Raw genomic sequence first — 27,593 nt, 5'->3', positions numbered from 1 at the left:
CACAGGGAAGACCTCAGTAGCTGTCTGGATCATAAGATGTGTTACTTTTCCGGGTCCCTGGAAAGCCGCCAGGACTGACAGGCTTTGGAAGAGCTCTAAGTTCTTTCCTATCATCCATCCTTGTCTGGCACAAGGCACACCTCACCAGCCTGGTGTGTAGTGGTAAGGGTGCTGGAGTCAGCCTTGAGGGACAGGACCCCAGCTCTTGCCCTGCTGCAGGGGCCCTGGGTAAGGCAATCCACTTCTCTGAGCCCTAGTGTCCTCTTCTGTAACAGAGACAGTTATGGATTGAATTGTGTCCCCCCCAAAATAAAAAACCTAACCTCTGCCTGTGATTACATAATCCCATTTATGAATGGGTTGTGTTTGTTATGTTAACACAGCAGGATTAGGTTATGTCAATGAGGAGAAGGTTATGTTTATTATGTTAATGAGGCAGGTAGGGTATATCTTGAGTCAATCTCTTTTTGAGATATAAAAGAGATTAAACAAGCAAGCGAAGAGAAGCAGAGATGGGAAGAGATGTAAGCCATATGAAGATCACCCAGGAACAGACGCTCAAAGAGCCAAGGACCTTCCTCCAGAGCTGGCAGAGCTAGAAAGCCTTCCCCTAGAGCCAGCACCCTGAATTCAGACTTTCAGCCTCCTAAACTCTGAGAAAATAAATTTATGTTTGTCAAAAGTAACCCACTTGTGGTATTTCTGTTAGAGCAGCACTGGATAACTAAGACACCTTCTCAGGTTGTTGTAAAGGTCAGAAGACACTCTGGTGTGAAAGTATGGTGTGAGCAACGATCAGCCTCATCATAATCTCCTGGGGTAAACCCAGGAAAACAAATAACCTTGCAATTCATCTCATCAAATGAGTTCCAGAGATGAGGCCCCCGGGCTCCCGAGTGCCTGCTCTGGGCATCACAGGGAGCCCAGTGGGACGGGCTGACTCGCCTCTGCCTTTGGTGACTCTTGCTCACAGTGCGCCCTAAGGCTATCTCCACAGAGCACAGCCTTCCCAGCTGAATCTTACTGAGCCTCTAAGGACAAGGCCCTCAAGATTCAGTCTGCTCTCCCATGAGCCAGCTGCCATCAGGCCCTGAAGTAGGTAAAGCTCCCTTTAGAGGTTCGTGAGGAGCTATCCTGGTTGGCTCCCAAAGGCAGCTGCGTTCTCCCCAAGAAAAAAAGAGAAGAACATTTCCTGAGCACTTACTAGCTGCAAGGAACTGTGCTTCGAACCAGCATCTCACCCACACTCCCACAACTCCAGCCAGAGAGGAAGACACAGGTTCAGGAGAGTGTGCTTGTCTCCAGCTATGCAGTGAGTCCAAGGCCAGGACACTGGGACCGGCTCTATCCATCTGTCTCCAGAGCTGCTCTGTCCCCCTCGCCATGCTACCTTGACCCCTTGTCTATATAGGAACAAAAAACCAATTTTCAAAGGGAGGTTAACAGGCATATCAGCAGGTGAATGCAACTCTCAGGCATCTAACGTTGACATTTGGAAGCAAGGAAAAAGGCCAAGGGTTTGGGATGGGGCCAGAAGAACACTGAGGTAGCCATTTGATCTTCTGCCTAAGGAGAGGACCCTCTCAACCTCTGCTCAGAAGGAATCTTTGTTTTCCCAAGGGGCCTGGGGCTGGCGCTGCCTCAGACACTGCTGACAAGGGGACGGATAAGAGCCCGCAGTGGGGCTGAAGTGGCCTTCCCTGGGGCCTGCTAAGCCTGGCCAAGCACCCCCCTGTGCCAGACACAGGTTCCAGGCTGGCCTGCTCCCCAGGTGAGCACATGCCCTGTGCCATGGGCCACCTTTGACAGGCTGTCAGCAGCAGGCAGAACAGAGCCAGGAGCCAGCAGGCAGTGCCGTGAACTTCAAAGCCAGCCAGTGCTCCTGGTGGCATCTGCCTGTTTACACCTGGTTGGGTAGGCTCCTCTGGCCCAGACCTCAGGCCTTCCCCAGCTGGTGCCAATGGGTGCCAGGACCTGGAAGGACAGTACCCCTGGCCTGGTCCCACCACAAGGCAGTGCCAACACCTTGCAACCCCCGAGGCAGGAATCCAGGCTTTGTGCCACGAGGAAAATCCAAATAGATAGTAATGCTGAAGGCCAATTTAACAGGCCGACTGTGCCAGGCATAACACTGGGCATCTTATGTTCACCTGTCTCCCTTCCTTATAGCACCCCCAAAAGTGGGGCAAGTGGTCCTCATTTTTCCAATAAAGACCCTGAGGGGAAAGACTCGCCCGAAGTTTCAAGCCTGCAGGTGGTCAAGGAGGTCCCAGGCCCTGTGAGGCTGACCCCCAGAGCCTGTGCACCCAGCCTGGAGGTCTGAAGACACGGGTGCACCACTCAGCCTTCTCCTCTGTTGACTAGCATCTGCTCCACTTGGCCCATCATGCTGAGGGAGGCTTCATCACTGGCACCCTAAAGCCCTTCGCAGAAGTGGACTCAATGTTAGCACCAGTGGCGGGGTGGGTCAGCAGATCAGTATGCTAGGACATGTGTTCTCCTTTATCCCGTAGCTGCTGTGGAGCTAAAAGAGCTTTTCAGTAAGAGCAGGCAAAGCCTTGCTGCTTGTCTTGTAGGAAAGCGATGTGGGTGGTACAGTGTGAGCTCCGAGCTAAGGCCAGAGGCAGGGTGGGGACAGGGGACAGCAGGCTAGAGGTGGGGAGGGAAAGAGCAAGGCTTCGGAGAGCCCAGGGCCCTCAGCTCTTTCCATGCTCACATCCACCTGAATGAGGATGGTACTCATCACCTATGAAGAAGCCGGGCTCCACAAATGACGTGCCTGCCCCAACTCCACATCAGTGATGGGCAGAGACATGGAACTGCTTGGGCCCACGAGCCTCTGGGACAGTGGGCAATGCAGAGTGTGGGCAAGAGGACAAGGCTCTGGATTGTGATGCTATCCAGTCTCTGTGGGTGTCCTGCTAGCTGGGTTCCTCCAGCACAGGTCTGGCTGCAGCTTCAGCCTCTGCCAGCTCCAAGATGCCTCATCTCTGCTCAAGAGTGAGAGCCTGGCCGGGGTGGCCTGCCTGCCTCAAGTTCTCTGCCTCATGCCAACCAGCTGCTGGTAGCCCTGGGCAGAAGGTCCTTTTCCAAACGCCCCTGGGGCCAGGCACTGTTTTTCCTCAGGCCTTTGTAGAAGCAGTTCTTCAACCCTTCTTCCCCCTCAGCCCCCATTTCCCATGTCTGACCAGAGAACTGAGAACCTTCCAATCCTTCAAGACATAGCTCAGATGCCCCCACCGCCTCCCACCCCAGTGAATTCCTACTGCCTCCCACATGAGTGGAATTCCTCGCTCCCTCTCCTGGCCCCCAGCCCTCTGTGTACCCCTCTGAGGAAGCTCATGTCTCTGTCCTCCACTAGAAGACTGCCCCCCACATTTTCTGTGGGGCTGGCCCTTGGCTCACTCAGAGGAAAGCGGGTCAGAACCCACACTCACTGAGGTGCAGGAGACCCTCTGGGGCTGGCCCAGTGGTGACCTGCCAGAGCCTTTCACATCCTTCACCCTCACAGTTTTGCCAGATCTCTGCATGCCTGGACTGTTATTTGCCTAATATTTTTCTTTAAATACACATGCTTAAAAGGGAAGCTTTGCATCATACCCTGAAGAGAAAACAAGAGTCACTTGCCATAAATAAAGGAAGCTCATGGTAAAAGTAAACAAAATTCAAAAAATGAGGTGAACCCTAGTTACATACTGTTGTTATTGGAAGGATCAGAATTTTGACCTTGTTTTCTATTTGATTAAAGGACAGATTAGCATATACGAGAGGAGTGTTAAAGACATTTTCAAATGAATCTAAAACTTTCTCTGTGATGGAATCAAAGGATGGAAAGAAAACTGAAAAAGAGGAAGCAGAAATTCAACATTATGTGATAGCAGAATCAAATGAATAGCAATTTACTATTTAACTTTCAAGCAGAGAATATACGGATGAGTGAATGCACACACATATATATGTAAACTTATTTTTTATTTCTAATGGTAATGGTTCATGACCTCTACTTTTTAAAATCTATTAAGGTTTTCTCTAATTTCTATTTATGGCAAGTGGCCACTAACAGCTAGAATCTAAGTTCTATGAGGCTGGAGATTATGTCTTTCTTATTCACTGTTACACTCCAAGCCCTTAAAACAGCACATAGTAGGTATTCTATAAAAATTTTTTGGCTGATTACTATTGAATGTTTAATTTTTGTAAATGTTCCATACCCATTGCCGTCGAGTTGATTCCGACTCAGAGCGACCCTGCAGGATAGAGTAGAACTGTCCTGTAGGGTTTCTAAGGAGAAGTGGCCAATTCGAACTGCAGGCCTTTTGGTTAGCAGCCAGGCTCTTAACCACTATGCCACCAGGGCTCCTAAATGTTCCACGGGCGTATAAAAACATATATTTTCTATTGAGAGATATAAGTTTATATTTACCTAAAAATCAAGTTTACTGATTTTATCATACCTCTTCACTTCTTTGCAGCCTAGTAGGTCTGTCCAATTGTGAAATATATATTCTAAAGTGTTCTACTATAGTTATAATTCCATTTTCTATCAAGTTCTCCTTCGATTTCTCATGGGTGTTGTTTTTTGCATATTTGATGCATGTAAGTTTGTGACAGTGCCTTTTCTCATTACATGATGTCCCTCTTTATCTTGGTTAGGATTTTTAACCTTAAGTTCTACTTTGTCTGAAATTAATACTACCATTTGTGCTTTCTTTTGGTTTATATTCACCTGACATTTTTCTGTTCATTCTTTTATACTTAGACTTTGCTTATCACTTTAAATGTATTTCTTACAAACAGCAATCCAATCTATTGGTCTCTGTATTTTAATAAGAGAATTCAGCCATTCACATTTAGTATAATGACTGATTTTTTTGCTTCTGTTTTTATTATTTAACAGTGTCCTTTACATTTAACATTTCCCTTATTTTTGTTGGTTTAATCATATTGCTATTCATTCCAGTTTTTCCTTTGTGAATATGGAAGTTCTACTATACTTTTTTATTCCATTCAGGTTTCTTTCCTTTTCCCTGTGTTCATAATCTTATTCATATTTCTGTATTTTCCTTTGAAAATAAAATAGCAACTAATTCCCCTTCCAAAATGGTCTAGTTTCCTTCTCCAAACCTACTCCTCTCTTTCCAAAAAGACTGGTCCTTTAAAACAACTTTACTTGCCCTTTTCCGCTCTGGCCCTTGGATGAGATCAATCTGAGCTCCCTATCTCTAGGACTCAATTCCTAACGATTTCAGAGACATTTAGTACTTTTAGTTGTAGATGATGATTACAATTTCCCTTGCAGGATGCTCTCAGTCTATTTCAAGGGTTCTATTTACCAGTGAGATCAGGGGTTGGTAAACTATGGCCCATGGGCCAAATCCGCCTGCCACCTGTTTTTGCTTGCCACCTGTTTTCACATGGTCTGTGAGCTAAGAATAGTTACAGCATTTTAAAATGGATTGAAAAAAAAAAATCAAAACAAGAATAATACTTTGTGACATGTGAAAATTATATGAAATTCAAATTTCAGTGTCCATAAATAAAGCTTCATTAGAACACAGCCACACTCATATGTTTACAGAACATCTACAATAGCAGAGTTGAACAGCTGCAATGAAAACTGCACGCAGTGCTTTCATCACTTTGCATTGCTGTGTGGCATTACAAAGTGCAGTACTACAGTTATAACTTGATATCATCTCACTGAACCACAACTTTTTATCTATTTTTATTACCAATGCATGCCTATCATGTCAAAACAAGAAAAGTAGACTTAAAATGTTATACTTTTAAGCCTCAGTGGGGTGTGGATTCTTGTTGTATCAAATTAGATGCCAGAACATTGTATTTACTACTACCTGTGCTAACAGAAGGCACCCTGGTGGCACAGTGGCTAAAGTGCTCAGCTGCTAACTGAAAGGTTGGCAGTTTGAATCTACCAGCCACTCCATGGGAGAAAGATGTGACAGTATGCTTCTGTAAAAAATTTACAGCCTTGGAAACCCTATAGGGCAGTTCTACTCTGTCCTACAGGGTCAGTATGAGTCGGAATAGACAGCAATGGGTTTTTTGGTTTTCTGTGCTAACAGAATACAATATACACTGTCATTACAATATTCCCAACTCAAAAAAAAAAAAAGGTCAGATAAATTAGAAAATTTAAAACAGTATATTTCATCACAGCAGGATTTCTTTATAAAAATAAAAAATGAGAATGAGGCTGCAACCAAAATAAATTTCCAAGTTGTTCATTTGTTAACCAAACAAATTAACTGATGGTGAGTTAATTAAGTCGTGTTTTATCAAAGCAGCCAAAACAAAAAACAAAATAACCCAGAGAAAACAAACTTATTTAAGATAATTCGAGTCTTGGCAAGAGCTGGTACTGGATTTGGCCTGTGGGCTGTACTTTGCTAGGTGATGTCAATGAATTGAGCCACACCTGCTAAAGTACCTGGCCATCTTACAATGTAAGCAGAGAAGGCAAAGCACAGAAAGGAAAGGAAAAGGCCAGGGAGACTGAGAGTTAGCATCTTCATGTTCAAAGCACTGTCCTCAGTACTTTCTATTTGCCTCACTGTATGAGTTTCTTTCTAAAACTTATCAGGATTAAAATTGTCTAGTATACAGTTCTCTGTCTCCCTTGTAAGGACAAGGACATTGTCTATCTTGTTGTAACCCAAAGCCTAGAACAGTGCCTGGCACAAATGTAGGAGCTCAGTGAACATCTAATGAATAACATCTTCTATAGGAAATGAAATGGGCTCGAAACTCACATGCCTTAAGCCCCCCAGTTGTGTTCATTCAACAATATCTAGAGGCGGGCTTTCTTTCATTAGGACAGAGGAGTGTCTCAGAGGCCCAAGGTGAGCTTCCCAGGAAGCTGACTATGCTTGCAGAACAGCCACAATGAATTCATGGAAGCCTCAGACAAACCCTCCACGAGGGAGGAAGCTGAGGTCAGAGAGAGGGGGCCACTCACCCAAGGTCACATGATAGGTGTGTGCCGAACTGGGATTTAAAGCCAGCCCTCCAACCCCACAGGACCCAGGAACCTTGACATGAAGAACCCTTGCCTGCAATTGGTTGGGGGCCCCTTCCAGCCATGTCTATAGTACGACCTTGTCCAGGCATTCTTGGGAGGGGGTCCCTTCCAGTTGTGTTTATAGCACAACCTTGTCCATGCATTCCTGGGCCACATCTGGATATCCCATTCCACCACCTTGCCCCCTGCTTAGAAAGGTCTCTTACCTCCAGTGCCTCCCAGGCCAGTGGGGCAGACAGACATGGGACCCGAGAGCTAAGCTATGCCTGAAGGGTTCACACAAAAAATGGCAGACAAGGAACCAGAGAACTGCAGAGCCTGGGGAGGGGCAACAGAGAAGGGTATGAGCTGTGACTGAGGGTGAGTAAGTGTGGCTGGCAGGAGAACAGCATGTACACAACCCTGAACCTGAGGTTCAGGAGCAGCGGTGGATTAACCAGTAAGCAAAGCATGCACAGGCTTACATTAAGCAAGGTATGCACAGGCTTACTTGTGTTTGCTTATTAATCTGCAGTGCACAATTTCACATGGGTTTCACATTAAAAAAAGAAAAAAAAACCAGTGAAACTGTGCACTACAGATAAGTAAGCACAAGTAAGCCAGTGTATACCTTGCTTATTGGGTAATCCATCCCTGTTCAGGAGCATCTGGGGGTGGCCCTGGGGGGCGCATCAGGGCACTTTACCCTCAGATAGAAAGGAACCAGGAGGCATTTCTCCACATGAGAGGAGTGCGGTCAGAGCAGAGTTGGGAACATCACTGAGGATGAGAGAGTTAGAACTTCGAGACCACTGAGTCTAAGTATCTCATTCTAAGAGGCAGCACCCAGCCCAGAAATGGCAAGGACTAGGCCAGCATCACAGCGCAGGTCAGCAACACAGGTAAGGCAGGTCAAGCCCTCCCAGCACTGGGCTGGGAGGCCCCCTCGGTGCTGGACCAGGACAGGTGCCTGGGAGCTGGTTTGCCATGGTAGAGATATCCTGACCAGGAGATCCAGCGTAACCTTCTCAAAGTGCCATGGCCTCCCGGAAACTTCTGGGCAGTGGCTGTGATGGGTCCAGGAATTTTTGGAGACATCAAGCTTAGCTGGAAAAGCTGAGCAGAGGGTACCTGTCTGGCCCCTCATTGGACAAGCAGATTTGTGGGCCAGCTGCCTCTTAACCCCCTCCCCAAACACGCTGCCTCCACCAGGGCCTGGGTGGCTCCTGATAGGGATCAGGGGGACTAGAGGAAGGAGAGCTGCACTCCATGATGCTTCAGAGAGGGATAAAGGAACCCAGGGGAAAAGAGCAGAAATATACTCTGGCCCCAAGCTCCAGGAATTTATTATTCTGACTCTAAGAGCTTGACAATAATAATAACAATAAAAACAATAAGCACCTCGAAGGAGCTAAACACTGACCTCAGAACCTTATGTGTCATTCCATTGTAACCCTCATCTCAACAGTACAGTGCAGGGACTGTAACAACCTCCACAGGGAAGGAGGCCCAGGCACAGGGAGCTCGGATGGCCAGCCCAAGTGAGTGGGGACGATCTTCCGCTTCATCACCCTGTCCCTGTCCCGAGCCTGCACATCGCCTCACCTACTACAAGGCCTCTGTTCATCACAGCTGAGCTCATGGTCAGTCAAGCAGAACTGAAAGCCACTAGGCAATTGGGAACCTGGTCAAAGCAAACAGTGACAGCCCACGGAACAAGTCCAGCCCACCACTACACAAGCAGCACCTAGGACGTCTACCTGGGGTAGGCAGAGCCCTTCTTTGCATCACCTGAGCTAGTCATCTCTTATATATCAAACCACATGGTATAGTGGCTCTTTTGGAACAATTTTATGAGGTCAGTTATTTGCCCCTCAAATGGATGAGGAAACTTGAGATTAAAATGGTTGCCCAAGGAGCACAGCTACAGCACAGCACAGCCAGTGCTGGAACCCAGTCTGTGTGATGTTAAGTTCAATGCCTCGCTGACTTGACCAGAAAGGAAAGCAAAAGAGAAGGCCCTTGCAGCTGCCTCCCACCAAGAAGACGTCGGCTTTTCAAGAATACAGAATGCCTCTCAACACCAGACACAGTAGAGAGAACAAGGCCTCAGATTCCAGCCAATCCTGGGTTTGAATCTTTACTTTATTCACCATAGGGCTTTGGGTAAGTCACTTTCCTCTCTGGGTAGCCTTTGGGGAGGGGGCCTGGTGGCCTGGGATCAGAGTAGGAAGGAAATTGGCTTTCGTTGAGTGCCTTTTTGTCCTCTTTGACCATCTGCATATATTAATTTGTCCAAATGTTTTATACATAACTTTAGGAGGAAGGGAAACCCTGGTGGCATAGTGGTTAAGCACTACATCTGCTAACCAAAAAGTTGGCAGTTCGAATCTACCAGGCACTCCTTGGAAACTCTATTGGGCAGTCTTACTCTGTCCTATAGGGTTGCTATGAGTTGGAATGGACTCAAGGGCAACAAGTTTGGTGCTTTTTGGTTTGGGGAGGAAGTAACCAAACCAAAACCAAATCTGTTGCTGTTGTGTTGATTCCAACTCATAGCAACCCTATAGGACAGAATAGAGCTGGCCCGTATGGTTTCCAACGTTGTAATCTTTTCAGGAGACTTAGTGACACAGTGGTGAAGAGCTCAGCTGCTAACCAAGAGGCTGGCAGTTCGAATCCATCAGCCACTCCTTTGAAAAATGCTATTGGGCAGTTCTAGTCTATCCTATAGGGTCACCATGAGTTGGAATCCACTTGGCAGCAGACTATCACATCTTTCTTCCACCGAGTGGTTGGTGTGTTCAAACTGTTGACCTTTCAGTTAGCAGCCAAGCACTTTAACTACTGCCCATCAGGGCTCCTTCTACAGTAATAAACCAAAACTAAAACCAAACTTGTTGCCATCAAGTCAATTTCAACATACAGTGAACCTATGGGGCAGAGTAGAACCGTCCTATAGGGTTTCCAAGGCTCAAATCTTTATAGAAGCAGACTGCCACATCTTTCTCCTGTGGAGTGACTGGTGGGTTCAAACTGCTGATGCTTTAGTTAGCAGCCAAGCATTTAATCACTATGCCCACCAGGGCTCCTTAGGAGAAAGTAAGTCATCTACTTAATCGGAAAAAAAAAAAAAAAAAAAGTGTGTAGGAAAAATAACCACCTACTCCTCAGAGTTCACTTACTCACAGTTGTTATAAGATCAAAAAGTATATTTAGTTAATAAAGGTGAAGCACCTAGAACAATGTCTGGCATCCAGTAGGTGATTAACACATCAAATGGGGTAGGGGGAGTACAGGCTGGTGTGTGGAGGGAGCTGCAGGTATGGATGCCCCAGCCTACAGCTGCCCTTGGGCATCAGGGCAGGCGCCCTTTAGCTGGAACCCTGGGGTGCTGGAAGTGGGGGAGCCCCAAGCCTGGGTACCCATGCAGGAACCTTATAGGAGCCTTAGGAAGCCCCTTTCCCCCACCAAAGCCTTGGCTCTTAGGATCCCTCCTACCCCCACTGCCAATTTCTTCCATGAAGCAGGCCTGAATTGAGGGAGCCTGGATCTTCTCAGTGTTGTCTGTATGATTTGGGCTTAAGGCTTTCTTGACTGCAAGTCTGAAGTTCTTGAGCATCTACCTCCACTCCTGCCACTCCCCCATCCTGGACTGAGCAGGAAAAGGCTGGTGGTCCCTGCGAAGGCCAGACTGGTGGCATACCCTCCTTACCCCACCCAGCCCGCATCACTGAGGTGACACGTGTACTTGCTCCCCCCAGCCCATCCTCACTATTCTCCACGGACAGGCCTGCGTGGGCTATCAGACTAGGGACTGTGTTCAGGGTATATTCCTATAGGACCTACATTTTATTGTGGAATAATTACACTCTATAATACCACTAATAAATCAAATCAGACAAACTAGCGACATATACTTTAACAACTTCATCCTCAATAAACATCTTGGGGGCTGGCTGAGCCCTGAGCCAGGCATGGTCTGCCCTGGAAGCTTCATAGCAACTCTGGGGCCCTGGATACTAGCACTCAGAGGGGCAGTCACTTGCAGTCAGCACCATGGGGCCCAGCTGGGCCGTGGCGCACCTGGCCAGACTGGGTCTGCAGGTGAGCACCTGGGAACTGAGGACGGCAGGGAGGCCTGGCTCTGAGTTCCAGATCTGCAAGGGCGAGAAGGAAACAGTTTCTTCCCAATTCCATATCTGAGGGCGATCCCCCACCTGACAGTGTGTTCGGGATAAGGGCAGGCGAGGGAAGGGACGGAGCCTAGAGCACCCAGGAAGAAAAGGAGCTGCAGACGAGGGTACCAAAAGAAGAATTCCTGAGGAAGGAGGGAGGGAGAAGCTTGGTAGGAATTCTGGGGGGAGACCCCTATGGATCTCAGAAAAGGGAAGGGGTGCAGGTGAGGATGAGGGATGGAAGCCACAAGGCTGTCTAGCACCTGGCACCATGGCTGCCCTCCTGAGCACCCGCTTGTGTCAGATGCTGTGCCAGACACGGGTGCAGAACTGGGCCAGGAGGGGTACCCTCTGTCATTCACATGTGAGGAGCAGGGGCAGGAGGGTCTTCTATAAACTTCAGGACCGAAGTGTCAGGGCTGCAGTCCCAGCCTCACATGGGGATCACCAGCACTACCAGCTCTGAGTCAGCTGGAGCCCAACAAGTGCTGGGATACCCGCCTTTGCTGACCAGCATGGGCCTGACCCCAGGAGCTAGCCACAAGGGACAGCAAGGTGCGGACAGCTGTTCACCCATCATCTACCCACCCACTTGTTGAAGAACAGCAGGCATGGGTTTCCACTCTGAGCAGCATGAACAGACAGTGGGTAGGCAGGGCCCAAGGGAAGAAGAAAATTCAGGCTTCAGTACCCTGCATAGGCTCCCAGACCACTGCATTCTACCCACCCCAAGGCAGGCCTGTCAGCTAGACAGGTGTACCCACATCCTCAGACCTGCACCCAGCAAAAGCAGACATCAGTACCCCAACCTTGCCCAGGACAGCCGGTGGCCTAGGCCTCTGACTCTGTCCTCTTCTTTTATCTTCCCACCTCTTACTTCCTGGCATCCCCTGCCACCATTAACCCTTATACCCCATCCCTCAGGCTGAGCACAGGCCTGGTTGCCTGGCTCAGGGTAGGCATGGACTGCCACCTGGCCTGATGGAGGCTCAGGCCCCCATCAAGGGCATGGGGGCAGGGCCTGGCCACCGGAGTTGCAGGACAGGGCGCAGTCTCCCATGCAAAGCTCAGGAGGCCATAAACACCACCGGCTTCTGGCTAGGTGCTAAATGCTGCCTTCTGAAATGGGCTTGTGTGGGAGACCTGGCTGCTCTGCTCACCTGACTCTGCAGGCAGGTAAGGCAGGGGCAGCTCGGGGGAGCAGGTGCCTGTGATGCACTTGCCGAGAAAACTCAGGCCCCTTGCCGCTCCCGTCCTCAGTTTCTGGTCTGAGAGTGGGGTTGGGACCAGCTGCCTTCCTGGCTCTCAATGTGAGTGCCAGGCCATGTGGGGCCCGGGCCCCCTGAGCTCTACAGAAAGGGCTGTGGGAGGGGCTCACCCGCTCCACGAGGCCGTGCCTGTGCTTCAGCTTGTACACCTGTAGCCTGGGCAGGACGCTCTCGGAGTAGTTCTTGTCCTCCAGCCCGTGCAGCAGGGTGCCATGGAAGGCCAGCCGGCAGGTGTTCGAGTGAATGTCTGTGTCGAGCCTGGAGCCAATCATCAGGCAGAGCCGAGGGCAGGTGACAGGCTTCTCAAACTCCACGAGGGCCCACTGCTGCTGGGGGCAGTGGCCTTTGGTGGCCTGATCCGCCTGCTGGTCGGCCTCGCCACCATCTGCGGGGGCCGAGTCCTTGCACAGGAACTGCTCCTGGAAGAGGTACTCCCGAGAGAAGTCGAATGAGTCCAGCACGGGCTTGTGGTCAAAGTGGTCGGGGGCGGGGCTGAAGAACATCAGCCGGCCCATGACTGTCTCGTGGCCCACTGTGATGTGGAACTTGGCCTTGGTCTGCAGGGGCCCCCGGAAATACGGGATCTTCTCCAGGGAGATGAGGGCTGCATGGATGGTGTGCAGGGACTCAGGGGCACATACTAGCCCGCGCTCCAGCAGCTTGGGGTCAAACTGGGTCACGCATATGCCCAGCCGGTCTCCTTGCATGGCTGAGGTGACCGGCATGTGGAACATCTGCATTGACTTCACCTTCTTCACCACCTGAAGGGACGAGAGAGGAGAGACGTGGGAAATGGGCACGCCCGCCGAGGGGAGCTCTGGGGCAAGCCCAGTCAGGTTCCCTTGCACAGAGTAAGCTCTACCCTGAAAACCCAAAGGGAGATTCTACCCTCGAAGCCCAGACCCATGCAGGGCCAGACCTCAATCTCCAAGTCCTACCCTCTTCTGGGGTAAGGGCAGTGGTCACAGCAGCCCACCCTGGTCCACCTTAGTTCTCATCATCTTCTATTTCCCACAGCCCTGCCTCCTCGCACCCTGGGCTCCAATTCCACCGGACTTCTCTTTTTCCATTGACCATTCCAGCATTCTTTCGCCTCTAGACCCTTGTGTACGTTTGTTCCCCTGCACAGTGTGGCCTCCTTGTACTCAGCCTGTCAAACTACATCCATCTGTCTTCTAAAGCCTCGGTCAGCATCACTGCTCCAGAAAGCCTGCCCGGACCCCCGTGGCAGGGTTTGTCCCTATCCCTGGTGGTACCTCAGCCCAGGTTGCACATAGCCTGCATCCTGCTGCTGTCTGTTCTGTGTCTACCTGCCCACTGACAGTGAGTCTCTAAGGGCAGGGCCTATATTCACTCATTCCACACATCACTACTGAGTGCTGCTGGGGCCAGACACTGTTCTAGGGTAGGGGCAGAGTGAGTCTGTTCCCAAAGAATGTAACATCTAGAAACAAGGAGGCATGATTGAGAATGACTGGGGTGGGCAGGGCTGGCTTTGATAGATAGGGTAGTTAGGGTTAAACAAAGGGCAATTTTGATGTTAGATGGCATGCATCATCTGTTAGGAAGTTTGGGGGTGCGGCACTGACCTTCTCCCTGGGTAGGCCCAGGAGCCTAGGGCCTGTCGTAGAGAGCCCTCTCTGCAGAGGGAACGTCTACACTAAGACGTGGTGACAAGAAGCAGTCAGCTGTGTGGAGATCCGGGGAAAGGGAGTCCTAAATGTGGAGCCTTTAAGTGCAAAGGCTCCTAAATGGGAAGAAGCTTAGTGAGTCTGAGAAACAAAGAGAGGCTTTGGAGCAGGGTGAGGAGGACGTGTCCGGGAGCAGGGGCAGGCCAGCAGCTGGGGCAGGGCCAACCACATAGCCAGAAGACTGCAGTGAGGAGTTAGGCCCTTAGACTAAGTATTGGGAGGCACTGGGGGTTTCAGGCAAAGGGGTAACCCGATCTTATTTATTTTTAAAGATCACACTGACTACTATAAGGGGGCACATTCTGTACCCACAGCTTGTAAATTAGGAACAGACACAGAAAAGACCCTAATAAATGTTCACAAAATGAACGAATGTTCCTAACTATGACCCACTGTCTCTGAGGTGAAATGAAAATTGTGTTCACACATTTGTTTAACCAGGCAAGGAAATGTGTAACCTACTTCAGAGAAAGTGCCGTCAAAAGTTGCCAAGCTGAAAACAGCTCTGACATTAGGTTGCACACATCATGTGTCAGAAAGTCTGGGGATGTGAGACACAGATTCTCTCCCTGGGTAACGGCAAAGACTCTGCTAATGGCCCAGAAGTCCAGGACCTTTCCTGGAGAGCCATAATATTCATGTGTTTGTTTAAAGATCATTAACTACCTAACCAAGAGGTCAGGGAGCAGAGAAAGTGAGAAGCGCGGTGTCAAAAGCCACATCCAAGATCAATCAAAAAGAAAGATAAAACATCTCTGAAAAGGTCTGTAAGGCAGTAGGAAAATAAGATTTTTAGGAAGGCATCTGAGAGTAAGCGGAGAACACCATCCCACTGGAAGTGTCTGTGCCAGTGAAGCAGGGCCTGAACCGGACCCCTGTCCTGCCAGGCGCCTGCCGCGCTGTCTTGTTGGCCCTGTCCTTGCCTCCAGCCCGCGGGTCCCCTTCCTCCAGGCAGCTTTCTAAAATGCATATCTGATGATGAAATTCTGCATCAAATTCTACGTGGGCTCCTGTTTTCTACATCATTGCTTTCAAACCTTTTGGTTGTAGTAGTTGTAAGCAAGAAGATCCTTTTGTAAACTGAGATTCTACGGGAACCCACAGATGGGTAGGTGGCGGGGGGTGGGGGGTGACAGCTCAGAAACTCCAGCTGACAGGGTCATGTCCTAGCACCCTAGCATGCCTTCTATTACAGCCTTCCATCATTCAGTCCAACTTGGCAGCGGTCTCTGACTCAACATGCCCATCAGCCATCTAAGCCACAGCCAGAGGAGACTCAGGCAGCTTCTGCAACACCCTGGAGTCCATGTGTGTCTGTGTTCTACCCATGATGTTCCTTCTACCTGGAATTCCTTCCACCTGGAAAATCTCCACTCATCCCTAACACCCCTGCTGTTTCACCACCTCCTGGCAAACTACTCCAGACAGAGCTGTCTCCATTCTCCTCAGATTTCTTTGAGCATCACTTACCATGTGGTGCTGTAATTGCTAACTGCTGGTTTACATGGCTGTCCCTGCCTCATTTACTGATTTAAATAACAGTATGATAAATACCCAGAAACCCACCAGCCACCCCAAGAACTAAACCACTACCAACAACCTGCATCTACCTCTGTGCTCCTCCTCACCTGCCCCCAGCCAGAGGTAACCACCATCCAGGGTTTGGCATGCAGCATTCCCTTTCTTTATATATGTCTCTGTAGAGGCTTACCAAGGAGCCCTGGGGGCACATTGGTTAAAGCAATTGACTGCTAACCAAAAGGCCAGTGGTTGGAAACCACCAGGGGCAGAAATATGGGGCAGTCTGCTTCCATAGAGATTTGCAGCCTTGGAAACCCTATGGGGTCACTATGAGTTGGAATTGACGCAACGGCAGTGGGTTTAAAGCTTACTACATATGTAGTACACTTGCCTAATCAATAATTTCCTTTACAAGTTTCAGAACTTTATGAAGGAGCATCATACCAGTTACGATACTAAAATTCTCCGTGTTGTATGTACCTGTAGCTCACTCCCTGACAATGCCATCCAGCACATACACACATACCACAACTCAGTCTCCTACTAATGTGCACTTGGGTTGTTTCCAGTGTTCTGGAATTCCTGCTCATACAAGAATCCTGCCTGGTGCACATGTGCAGAGGGTTCCTGAGGACGTGCCCCAGCGTAGACCTGCTGGGTCGTGGACTACGTGAGGCTTAACTAGACAAATTACCAGTGTACACTTCCATCAACAGGGAAGAAGAGACCCCATGGACGCACATCACCTCTAACATTTGGCACTGTCAGGTTTCTATATTTTTCCTATCAAATGTGTGTCTGCCTTCTAAGACAGGGATTGTGAACCAACCACCTCATAACAACAACAAAAAAACCAAACCAACCCCAGTGCCGTCAAGTCGATTCTGACTCATAACGACCCTAAAGGACAGAGTAGAACTGCCCCATAGAGTCTCCAAGGAGCACCTGGCAGATTCGAACTGCTGACCCTTTGGTTAGCAGCCGTAGCATTTAACCACTACACCACCAGGGTTTCCCACCTCACAACAGACCCTGCTAAATACCCACCCCATCTGAAGCGAGTGAGTGCATCTGATCCTGAGGAGAAATGCCCCTCATGCCAAAAGCACACCTGGCAAAGCACCCAACTGAGATCCCAGACCTGCCGGAACTTGAAAAAGATTCTTGTGTTTATGAGGCTCCCTTCCAGGCTCAGAGCGGCCCCACCTCCTCCCCATCCAGCTGCACTCCAAGTAGGCTTTATTCAAAGCATGTTCTCCTTTCAACCGGGCTCGTGTTCTTAGGACTGAAATAATAAAGGATGTCTTATGAGGGCACCATGAAGAACAGAAAGACAAATAACTGTGTAAATCAAGATTTTAAGGGCCGCAACAGGAAATTGTGAAGCAGATAAAGACGCAGCTGGGGTGACTTGGTGCACTGCAGGACCACTCACCCACTAGCACACAGACAGCGTCACCATGCATATTTCAACATAGTATAGTAGAAGATCCCATTTAGGACACATCCAAAAAAAAACTCAAGCCCATTGCCGTGGAGTTGATTCCTGATACACACACACACACACGCACACAAAACAGAAAAGTGGATAATTTTACCAAGCGAAGACTGGGGAAAACAGGCTTTCCTTTACAGCCATTGACTTTCTAGCCAACTTGGAGAGGCTCTATCCATTTATTCAATTCACTCACCAAATACTTCCTTATGGCCGTGTTGAGTGGTTGAGACACACATATATGCACTCACTCAACACAAACTTATTAAGTTTCTCCCAGGTACCAGGCCCAGGCCCTGGAGTGATACCTGGGCAAGCACAACAGACACAGTTTGGATGCTATGGAGTCTACTACTGCCTACAGGGAAAGAGACATTAACGAAATCATCAACTAGTGAATGTTGTGGGGAGATGTTTACAACACTGTGGGAAGGTGCTGGGAGAACAAGAGAACTGGGTGCTGTGAAAGAGAATAACTGGGGACCTAATTCATCCTAGGTGGTCAGGGAAGGCTTCTCTGAGGTAGCACCTGCCCTGAGAGCAGACGAATGGGGAGGGGCTGCAGGGTTCCAGGCAGAGAGCAGGGCCCAGCAAGCTTAAGGGCCTGGCTACAGTGGAAAGGGCTAGGTGGATGTCAAGTGAGGCTGGAGACGGTAGAGGTGATGGGCTTTGGTGACAGGGAAGAGGGAACTCTGAGGTTTCTAGTCTGAAGAACTGTCTGGGTTGTAATGTTGCTAAGATGGGGAAGAACAGGGGAGGAACAGGTATCAGGGGAGGAGATGTGTCTGAGACAGCCAAGTGGAAAGGGTCAGTAGGCAGCCGGATAAACCCACAAGTCTGCATCCAGAGGGGAGGTCGAGGATGGGCCATGGGGAATACAGACTTACATATCCAACTGCTTCTTCGATGTCTCCCAGACACTTCAAGCTCACTGTGTCTAAATGCACCTCTCCTGCAGTTTTCTCCACCTCACCAATGGCTGCACCAGGTTTTCCAGCCACTCAGGCGAAAACCCTTGGCCTCACCTTTGATTCTTCTCTCTCGCATACCTACATCCCAGTCACCAGGAAATGCAGTCAGCTTTACCTTCAAAAGAGACCTCTCCCCCTTCCTCCCCAGCTACACCCTGTGCCGAACTACCACCTTGCTTTGATGAGTACACCTTCCCCACTGCAGTCTGTTCTCCACTGAGCAGCTAGGGTAATTCTGTTGAAACACTGGAGGACTTGACATTGCAATGTATCTCCAAATTCCCCAGTGACTTCCCATCTCATGCTGTAAAAGCTAAAATACCTTCTGTGACCCACCAGGCCCTATGACCCAGTCCTCTGCTATTTCTCTGACTTAATTCGCTACTCTCCTCACCCTCACTCACATCACACCAGTCACTTGCAGCTTCTTGCCTCTTGTTCCCTAAACACGCCAAGCATGCTCCTACCCCAGGGCCTTTGCATTTGCCCGTTCCTCTGACTGGGATGCTCTTCCACAGATTTCTCTCTCCTCATTTCCTTCACGTCTCTTCTCAAATGTCACTTTATCAGAGCCTATCCTGGACCACCCTATGAAAGACGACACTCCCTGTCCCCCCTTCCTCCATCATTCTCTATCTCCTTCTCCTTGTTTTATTTTTCTTCATAGCACTTGTCACCACCTAACCTACTATCTGTGCGGTTGTTTACTGGCTGTCACTCCAGCACTGGAGGGTAACCTGCTTGAGGACGAGGTCTTAGTTTTCTCCATGGTTCTGTCTCAGGAGAATTCAGTAGATATTTGAGGAATAAGTAAACAGAGTCCACAATGGATGTAACACTGTCCCTGGCCCCAGGGAGCCCCACACTGGATCTGGGACATGTACACCCACCAAGGCCCATAGAGATATATATACAAGCTATGGGAGTATGAGAACTAGCCCCTGAGGCTGGCTGAACAGTCAGTGGCTCCTGGCAACCCTAGGGTAAGGAGCCTGCCCAATAGGCAAAAGCAGGGCTGAGTGAGGCCCACTGACAACGGGCACCGAGCTTCCCTGGCGGTGTGAGCAGTTAGAAGGCTGGATGGGCAGAGCGGCAAGGAGCATTGCTACAGAACACTGTGTCAGTGGGACAGAAGGCTCCCTAGGCCCTTTCCTCAAGCTCAGCTCCCCACAGGCTGGCTGCAGAATCCCTCCTGTCCTTCCCACTAAGCATACTGGAGAAGGAAGAAGGGGCAGATAGTGGGAGGGAGGGAGAGAGGAATACATCAAGCAGGCAAACAATTTTTAAAACTCAAGTTCATGCTGGGTAAGCAGTTAGGTCCTTTCTGACTAACAAAGGAGCTTTACCATCATCTGGGTCAGTTATTCTTCATAAAAGCCCTATGAGGTAGGTCAGTATTTTTACATTCAATTTTATGGATGAAGAAACAGAGGTTTTTGATGTCTGCAAGGTCACAAAGCGAATAAGGTTGAAACCTGGGATAATAAGATGAGGGCTGGGACTACAAGGCAGGCCTGATGCTGTGTGGCCACTGGCCAGCTGAGTAGCAGGTGTGGAGGCAGCTAGGGCTGTGGGTGAGCAACCTTGCCCTGCCAGGTTCTTCAGGGCCAGAGTCAGGGAAGGGCCCACCCATGTTTATAGATTCTGGATGATGGGCAATATTGATGCTGCATGGCCTGAACCCAACAGGTGGTCCAGGGGAGGAGCAGAGAGGGAGGCCTCCGGAGAGGCGATCCACCCAGGCCCTGGGTAGGGACTTCCTCCTGTGATGGGACTGAAGTCTCATCTCAGCACCGAGAAGCAGTGATGTGAGCCCTAATGGAGATTCAGGTATGGCCAAGGCAGGATTTGAACCCAGATGTGTCTGAGTCCAATGCCCAGGCCCTATCTCCTCCTGCCTGAAGTCACTACTGCTGCCCTGGCTCAGGTCAGCCACAGTCTCCTGATTGCCAACCGCAAGGGACATTTTCCAACCTGACTTCTCAGTTGCCTCCCTCCCTCTCAGCCACTTCTGTTTTCTGTTTCTGGGGAGCATAGTTTTGCCAGCACAGGACAGACACACAGGAAGTGTTTGCTGACTGAACCGAGGATGGAATGAATAAACATCCCCTCTGTCTGTTCCCAGGCCTGATGGGCTCCAATGCTCTTTCTGGCCTTTTGAGTAACTGCAATGTATTTAGTTTTCTAGCACTCTGAGGATTCTACATGATATTGTGCCCAGAATTATCAGGTCTCTCTTTACTATGTGCATTCTGAGGCTACTGAAAACCTCCAATGTAAGAAACTTGAGGTGGGAATCATTATTTGTTCATCTCTGCTCCCCAAAGCACCTTGCATGGAACAGTAAGTACCCAGCTGATGCTCAGATAAATTTAATTGTTTTATCATGGAGACCGATCTACAGGTGGTAAAGAAAAAGGGGACCTCAAACCTGTTGTAACCTACCACGTGAGCAAGCTTTACCGACCTGATTTCCTTTAATTCTCTTAACAACCTTTATGATGCCCAATGATGATCTCACTTTACAGACAAGGAAACTGAGGCCCCCAGAGGTTGACATTTGTCCCAAGCACCCAGATCTGTCTGACAATTAAAGTCCATATTCTCTCACTATTTCATGCCATAAAGATATATCTACAGTGGAGCATAAAAGGAAATAAAATTGAACATGGTAACTCTCACTTAGCACACAGCGAGTCCTCTGGCTGCATGGCCTCTGAGGGTAAGAACTGAGCTGACACCTGACAGCCCACCGTCATGCAGAGCAGCGGTTCTGGTCCTCCTGGCATTCTTCAGAATCAACAGATGCTTGGAAGAAGTGCGTAATGGCCTTGTGCTTCACAGCCTCTCTGATGTGCAGAGATTTCTGTAATAATGGTACTGGCTATAATGAGATTGGACCCCTATTATCCATTTTGTTCCATTAATGAGCCTGGAAGCTCCTGGCAGTGCCAAAGGCTAGGGTCGGGGCCTTGCAACTTTATCATTACTTAATAAAATGTAAATCGGAGAGGAAAAGAAACACACAAGGTTTGACACTAATAAGCTTACAGCAGGATCAGTTACTTCAATTCAAAGAGGTTCAGACCGGAGGGGGGAAAATGAAATAAGCTTTTAAAGATCAGTCTAGGTTTGGCTCCATCAGACCTAACCAATTTTGTTTAATAAGGTTTCAATTTGGCTGCTCTTATTTCTCCCTCTTCTTCGAGCTAGGCTGTATACAGATAAGACATTTTCCCCCTGCCTAATGCATTACTCACATCTCACACACATAAAAACTAAGCTCAGGACTCTGCACAAAGACGATCCGAGCTGCGCGGGCTCCTAGGGGTAGGCAGCTCCCCACGCTGGCTTGGATCCCCACTCCCCAGGATGCCTTTGGGGGTGCCCCCAGCCATGGCAGATCTGCCCCAGGGACTCAGTTTCCACCCACTTGTTTTCAGAAAAATTAAAAACATTCAGAAAGGTATGGAGAGTCAAATGATAGGATAAATAAATATCTACCTGTGTCCCCACCCTGGGGACTGGCCCTTAAGACTCAACTTGACATCAAGTTGAAGGTTCCAGTCCAAGCCCCCTCTTTCTCCTCCCCTGTGGCAATTACCTTCATGATTTTTTGATGCGTCCTTCTATTTTATACATTTATGCACATATATTTATTTATGAATTGTATGTGTGTTTGTTAATCCATGGAGGTGGAACCTTCCTTCCTTCTGCATTAGGTCTTTGACATCCATTCACATTCAGACACATATAAAAAAAAAAAAGATCTAGGTTATTCTTTTTAACTGCTTTATAGTATTTATTTCTATGAAAACTCCACCTTTTATCTATCTGTGACCTTACTGGTACATAGCTGGGCTGCTACTTGTTGCTACTGTAAGCATGGCTGCAGTGACAGCTGCTGTGTGTACCAACTCATACACGTGCCTGGAGTGTGGCTAGCGCTGATCCCTGGGTGAGCAATTTTGGTGGTGGAGGACACGCTCTCAGCTGAGCCAGGTTTTCCCAACTGCCATCCAAGTGGTCAGTTTACAGCCCACCAGCAGTGCACGTAAGGCCCTTCCCCACACCCTCACCAATGCTTGGTACCGCAGGCTTTCTAACTTGTGCCAGTCTGATAGCTAGGCAGCTACTGTCTTAATGTGGTACTCCTCCGACTACAGTGAAGGGCTCCTGGCTACAGCGCAGGGCTCTTGGGAGGGAGTCAACAAAGGGCTCTTGGAAGCTCCTCTAACCTCTTTGGCATGTCTGCTGTTTCTAGTCCATCCCACCCTCAAATCCTGGACAAGACAAAGTAGCAACAGCCATTCATCTACTGCAGCATTTCCATGACCCAAGCTCTCAGCTCCTCCAGGGAGGATGTGTGCTGGAGAAGGGTGGGCCCCAGCCCTGGGAGGGGACAAGGTGAGGAGAGCTAAGCATGCCCCATCCCACTGAGCTGGCCAAGGTTCTCACTTGCCTCCTCGGTCCCACTGCCCTCTGGGGACTGGTGCCAGGAAACATGTTCCTGGCGGCATGTGAGAGGCTTCTTCCACTTGGCCTGGCCGCCCTCTTCTTTAGGCCTCCTTCCACGAGATGGGGGACCATGCAGGCTGACTACAGAGTGTCCCCCTGGAGAGGCAGGAAGCGGGAGGCCAAGATCCTGGCTCAGAAATGGGAAATGCCCCAACTGAGAAGGAAAAGAGGGTCTTCAGAAGTCTCAGGGGTTACACCAACATCTAAACACAACAGCAAGATCAGAGATGAGAAGCGTTTTTGCCTGTCTATACGCTCCCTGCCCCACTCCGCATACCCAGGCCTGGCTGGTATTCAGAATCCTCAGTCAGGTCCTCGGATGCAGCGATGCTCAGTGCTGCCCCAGGCACCCACACAGGCCTTTTCCTTGCCTGCACGGCTCTCCCTGCCGCTTAAGCCCTTTTGCCCAGCTAAACCCTTTTCACCCCTTTGCTCTCAGAGGTCCCCAGGCTGGCTCCGGCCCACCTGCTACTGAGTCTCAGGGTCCCTGGTAACGCTTCCTCAGGGCACCACACACCGCACAGTAACTCCAACATATGCCGTGTGCTCCTGTCACCTCTGGTGGGCTCATCTGGTTCCCTTTTCCCCAAACCATGCTGACACAGGGAGCCCTTAGTCAGGGAGGGATGGTGGGTTTGGTTGTGTGCCATAGGGCCCTGGGAAGGACCCTGCTCCTCAGGGTGACGCCACGAACAAGTCCTGCTCATTAACAACCAGTCTCTGCAACAATGGAGAACCGTAAAAGTACCCAGGCGCCTGCCAGAAAGCTGTGCGCTCCTCCTCCCAGCCCACCCTGCACATGTTTGTCATCTCGTAAAACTTTAAATTTAATTACACCAACGCTTGATTCGGCTGTTTCCTATACAATTGGGGCTTAATTTTTTTTTAACAACATTTCTGAGCTTTTAGGGGGTAAAGAATCATTGGGAGACAAGCCTGGGGGCTGGCCTGTCTTTGAGCCGGGCCCATAAATGCCATTGCCACTGGGCAGCTAGCACAGCTACCCGGCATGAGTCTCCCCATTCTGGCAACCTCTGGGCTTGCACAAGGAATCAGGCAGGTCTGCAGTCTCAAGAGGAGATGGCCGCACAGTCCCGAGGCCACCCTTTCCTTCAGCTGGGCTTACCAAAACCCAACTGTGACCATGTCATCCCCATGGTGAATCTTTCCGAACCCGTTGGTCCCCTCAGCCAAGCTCCTGAGCGAAGCACACGGGCTGCAGGTCTGGCTGGCTCCTGATCACTTCGCACCTCTGCCCCCAGCATGCCACACTCCGGGCAAGTCTGACTCTTGGCATGAAGCCCAGTGGTGTCTCACAGCTTGATGTCCAGCAGAGGCCATTTCCCAACTGCCTAACCTGGGACTGACACACCTACTCCTACCCCCACCCTCACCTTCCATTCACCCTCTAGGCCTCAGCTCCAGCCCTGCCACCCAACTCCATCTTCATCTCTGGCACATGCTGGCATCCCTGCCCCTTTAGGCCCCTGCCTGCCCATCTAGACCATGAGCTCCATGGCAGGGACAGGGGCTGGGCCTGATTCACCTCTGTCCCCGGCAAACATGAGGTGCTCAGTGATGTCCAGCAAGCTCATGAACAGAGCCCCCCCGCCCAAGTGCTGCAGATGGTAGGGACCCTATTGTCCTGACCTGCCATGCAGAAGACTGGCAGCATACAATGGTAGCACTGAGTAGCATCAGCAAAGACAGACAGGGGTGGGAGTGAACAAGTCAAGACCAGAGACTGTCTCAGGGGGACCTAGGGGGCCTGGGGAGGCTGCCCAGCCACTCGACCTTGGCCTTACCATCTAGTCTGCCTTGGTGTCAAGAGCATGATGTCTAATCATCATAAAAATCATCAATAATAAGGAGGAAGAGGAGGAGGAAGAAGAAGAAAAGGGGCATTGTAAGAATTGATTTATACCTTTAGGATCGTCACTGTTGGGATTCCTAAGACACAGAATAGCCTGTCTGTGGCCAAACCCAAGTGGCTGTGACTGCTATAAAGGGGATTCATACATAGGTTTGAGATGTATTTTCAAATTCTGCCTCATTCCATGAGGTATATCAGAGAAGAGTGTCATCTAAAGTGTTAATGCTGCTCTTTGGCACCTTGCCATGGGGCCTCGGTAGGACAATGGATGCAAAGTGCTTAATGCAGTTCCTGACAATATGGGGCTTACTGGGGGCAGCCTCCCCTGCCTGTAGACACCCATAAGGCACCTACTCCTTTAATTCAGAGGGTTATAAAGCAGTCGTGACCCCAAGAGCTGAGATTCTTCATAAGCTTATTTTCCTCTACTCATAATTTCTGTTTATTACAACTTGTGGCCTTACAGTCAAGAAACTAAAACAGCTTTATGGCATTCCATGATTGATCTTACAATCCCAGGAAAGGGCAGGCTGCCCACATCTCAGGGGCCCACCCTTAGGCCTGCAGGGCCATCTCTCTCAGTAGATCTAACCCACCTGCACACTGACGGCCCCAGTCATTCGTTCCAGATAAACTTCAGATGTGTTCAGGACCAGACCCTGACCCCTGCCCTATCATCACCCCAGCCCTCCCTGCCTCCTGTGGGTGCCCACCCTTCTCAGTGAACAGGCACGGAATAGGAGCCAGATCGACAGAGGTTAGAATTGTGGTTCCAGTTCAGAGATAGAAAGTTTTTGACCTTCTCCAAGCTTCAGTTTTCTCATCAGTAAAATGGGGATGACCCGGCCACAGGGAGGCTATGAAGATTTAATGGGGTGGCACATGTCAAGTGTCCCGTGCAGTACATGGTGAGTGCCCGGGTCTTGACGCACCACGATTGGCCCCATCCTGACTCACAAGCCAAACCTTGTGCTTTTCCTCATCCCCCAAATCCCCACTGCCTGTAAGGTGACAAATCCTGGAGTTCACCTGTCTCACACCTATACTCCCCTACACGTCTGTCAGTTTGTCATACTGTGGGGGCTTGTACGTTGCTGTGATGCTAGAAGCTATGCCACCGGTATTCAAATACCATCAGGGTCACCCATGGTGGACAGATTTCAGCTAAGCTTCCAGACTGAGAAAGACTAGGAAGAAGGACCTGGAGGTCTTGTTCTGAAAAAATTAGCCAGTGAAAACCTTATGAATGGCAGTGGAATATTGTCTGATACAGTGCTGGAAGATGAGGCCCTCAGGTTGGAAGGCACTCAAAAGATGACCAAGGAAGAGCTGTCTCCTCAAAGTAGAGTCGGCCTTAAAGAAGTGGATGGAGTCAAGCTTTTGGGACCTTCATCTGCTGATGTGGCATGACCCAAAATAAGAAATAACAGCTGCAAACATCCATTAATAATAGGAATGGACTATCCAAAGTATGAATTCAGCAAAACTGGAAATCATCAAAAATGAAACGGAACACATAAACATCGATATCCTAGGCATTAATGAGCTGAAATGGACTGGTATTAGCGATTCTGAATCAGACAGTCATATGGCTTACTATGACAGGAATGATAAATTGAAGAAGTATGGAAGTGCATTCATCAGCAAAAAGAACGTTGCAAGATCTATCCTGAAGTACAACACTGTCAGTGATAGAATAATATCCATATGCCTACAAGGAAGTCTAGTTAATATGGCTATTATTTGAATTTATACACCAACCACTAAGGCTAAAGGTGAAGAAATTGAAGATTTTTACCAAATTCTGCAGTCTGAAATTGATCAAACATGCAATCATGATGCACTGATAATTACTGGTGACTGGAATGTGAAACTTCGAAACAAAGAACAAGGATCTGTAGTTGGAAAATATGGCCTTGAAGACTGAAAAAAGGCTGAAGATCGCACGAGAGAATTCTGGAAGACCAACGACTTCTTCCTTGCAAATGCTTTTTTTCAACAACATAAACGGCAACTATACATGTGGACCTCGTCAGATGGAATACACAGGAATCAAATCAACTGCATCTGTGGAAAGACACAATGGAAAGGCTCAATATCATCAGTCAGACCAAGGCCATGGGACTACTGTAGACCAGACCATCAACTGCTCATATGCAAGTTCAAGCTGAAGTTGAAGAAACTAAGAACAAATCCATGACAGCCAGAGTACAACTTTGAGTATATCCCACTTGAATTTAGAGACCATCTCAAGAACAGATGTGATGCACTGAACACTAATGACCAAAGACCAGGTGAGTTATGGAATGACATCAAGGACATCATACATGAAGAAAGCAAGAGGTCATTAAAAAGACAGGAAAGAAAGAAAAGACCAAAATGAATCTCAGAAGAGACTCTGAAAATTGCTCTTGAATGTACAGTCCCCAAAGCAAAAGGAAGAAATGATGAAGTAAAAGCTGAACGGAAGATTTCAAAGGGCGCCTCGAGGAAACAAAGTATTATAATGAAACATGCAAAGACCTGGAACTACAAAACCAAGAGGGAAGAACACACTCGGCATTTCTCAAGCTGAAAGAACTGCAGACAAAATTCAATCTCTGAGTTGCAATATTGAAGAATTCTATGGGGAAAACACCCAAGGATGCAGGAAGCATCCAAAGAAGATGGAAGGAATATGGAGTCACTGTATCAAAAAGAATTGGTAGACGATGACTGCCCTGACAGGGAACACAACAGAGAACCCCTGAGGGAGCAGGAGAGCAGTAGGATAAAAAAAAAAAAAAAAAAGTAGAATACAGACCCCAAATTCTCATAAAACCAGACTTAATGGTCTGACTGAGACTAGAAGAACCCCCGTGGTCATGGCCCCCAGACCTTCTGTTACCCCAGGACAGGAACCATTCCTGAAGCCAACTCTTCAGACATGGATTAGACTGTACAATGGGTTGGAGAGGGATGCTGGTGAGGAGTGAGCTTCTTGGATCAGGTGGACACTTGAGACTATGTTGGCATCTCCTGCCTGGAGGGGAGATGAGAGGGTGGAGGGGGTTAGAA

The 27,593-nt window shown here is 49.0% G+C and overlaps 1 protein-coding gene across 1 annotated transcript in view; it reads right to left on the bottom strand.

Moving 5' to 3' along the window:
• Nucleotides 1-27,593, bottom strand: part of EEFSEC (eukaryotic elongation factor, selenocysteine-tRNA specific) — a 300,712-nt gene that overhangs the window by 54,412 nt on the left and 218,707 nt on the right. Inside the window, exon 5 of the mRNA XM_064274793.1 lies at nucleotides 12,578-13,228. Within this exon, the coding sequence (XP_064130863.1) occupies nucleotides 12,578-13,228 (651 nt within the window). The remainder of the gene's footprint in view (nucleotides 1-12,577; nucleotides 13,229-27,593) is intronic.

The sequence above is a fragment of the Loxodonta africana genome, chromosome 22 (assembly GCF_030014295.1).
Source record: "Loxodonta africana isolate mLoxAfr1 chromosome 22, mLoxAfr1.hap2, whole genome shotgun sequence".
NCBI lineage: Eukaryota > Metazoa > Chordata > Mammalia > Proboscidea > Elephantidae > Loxodonta > Loxodonta africana.
Note: the sequence above shows the minus strand (reverse complement) of the source record. Positions and strands in the feature narration are given on the sequence as shown.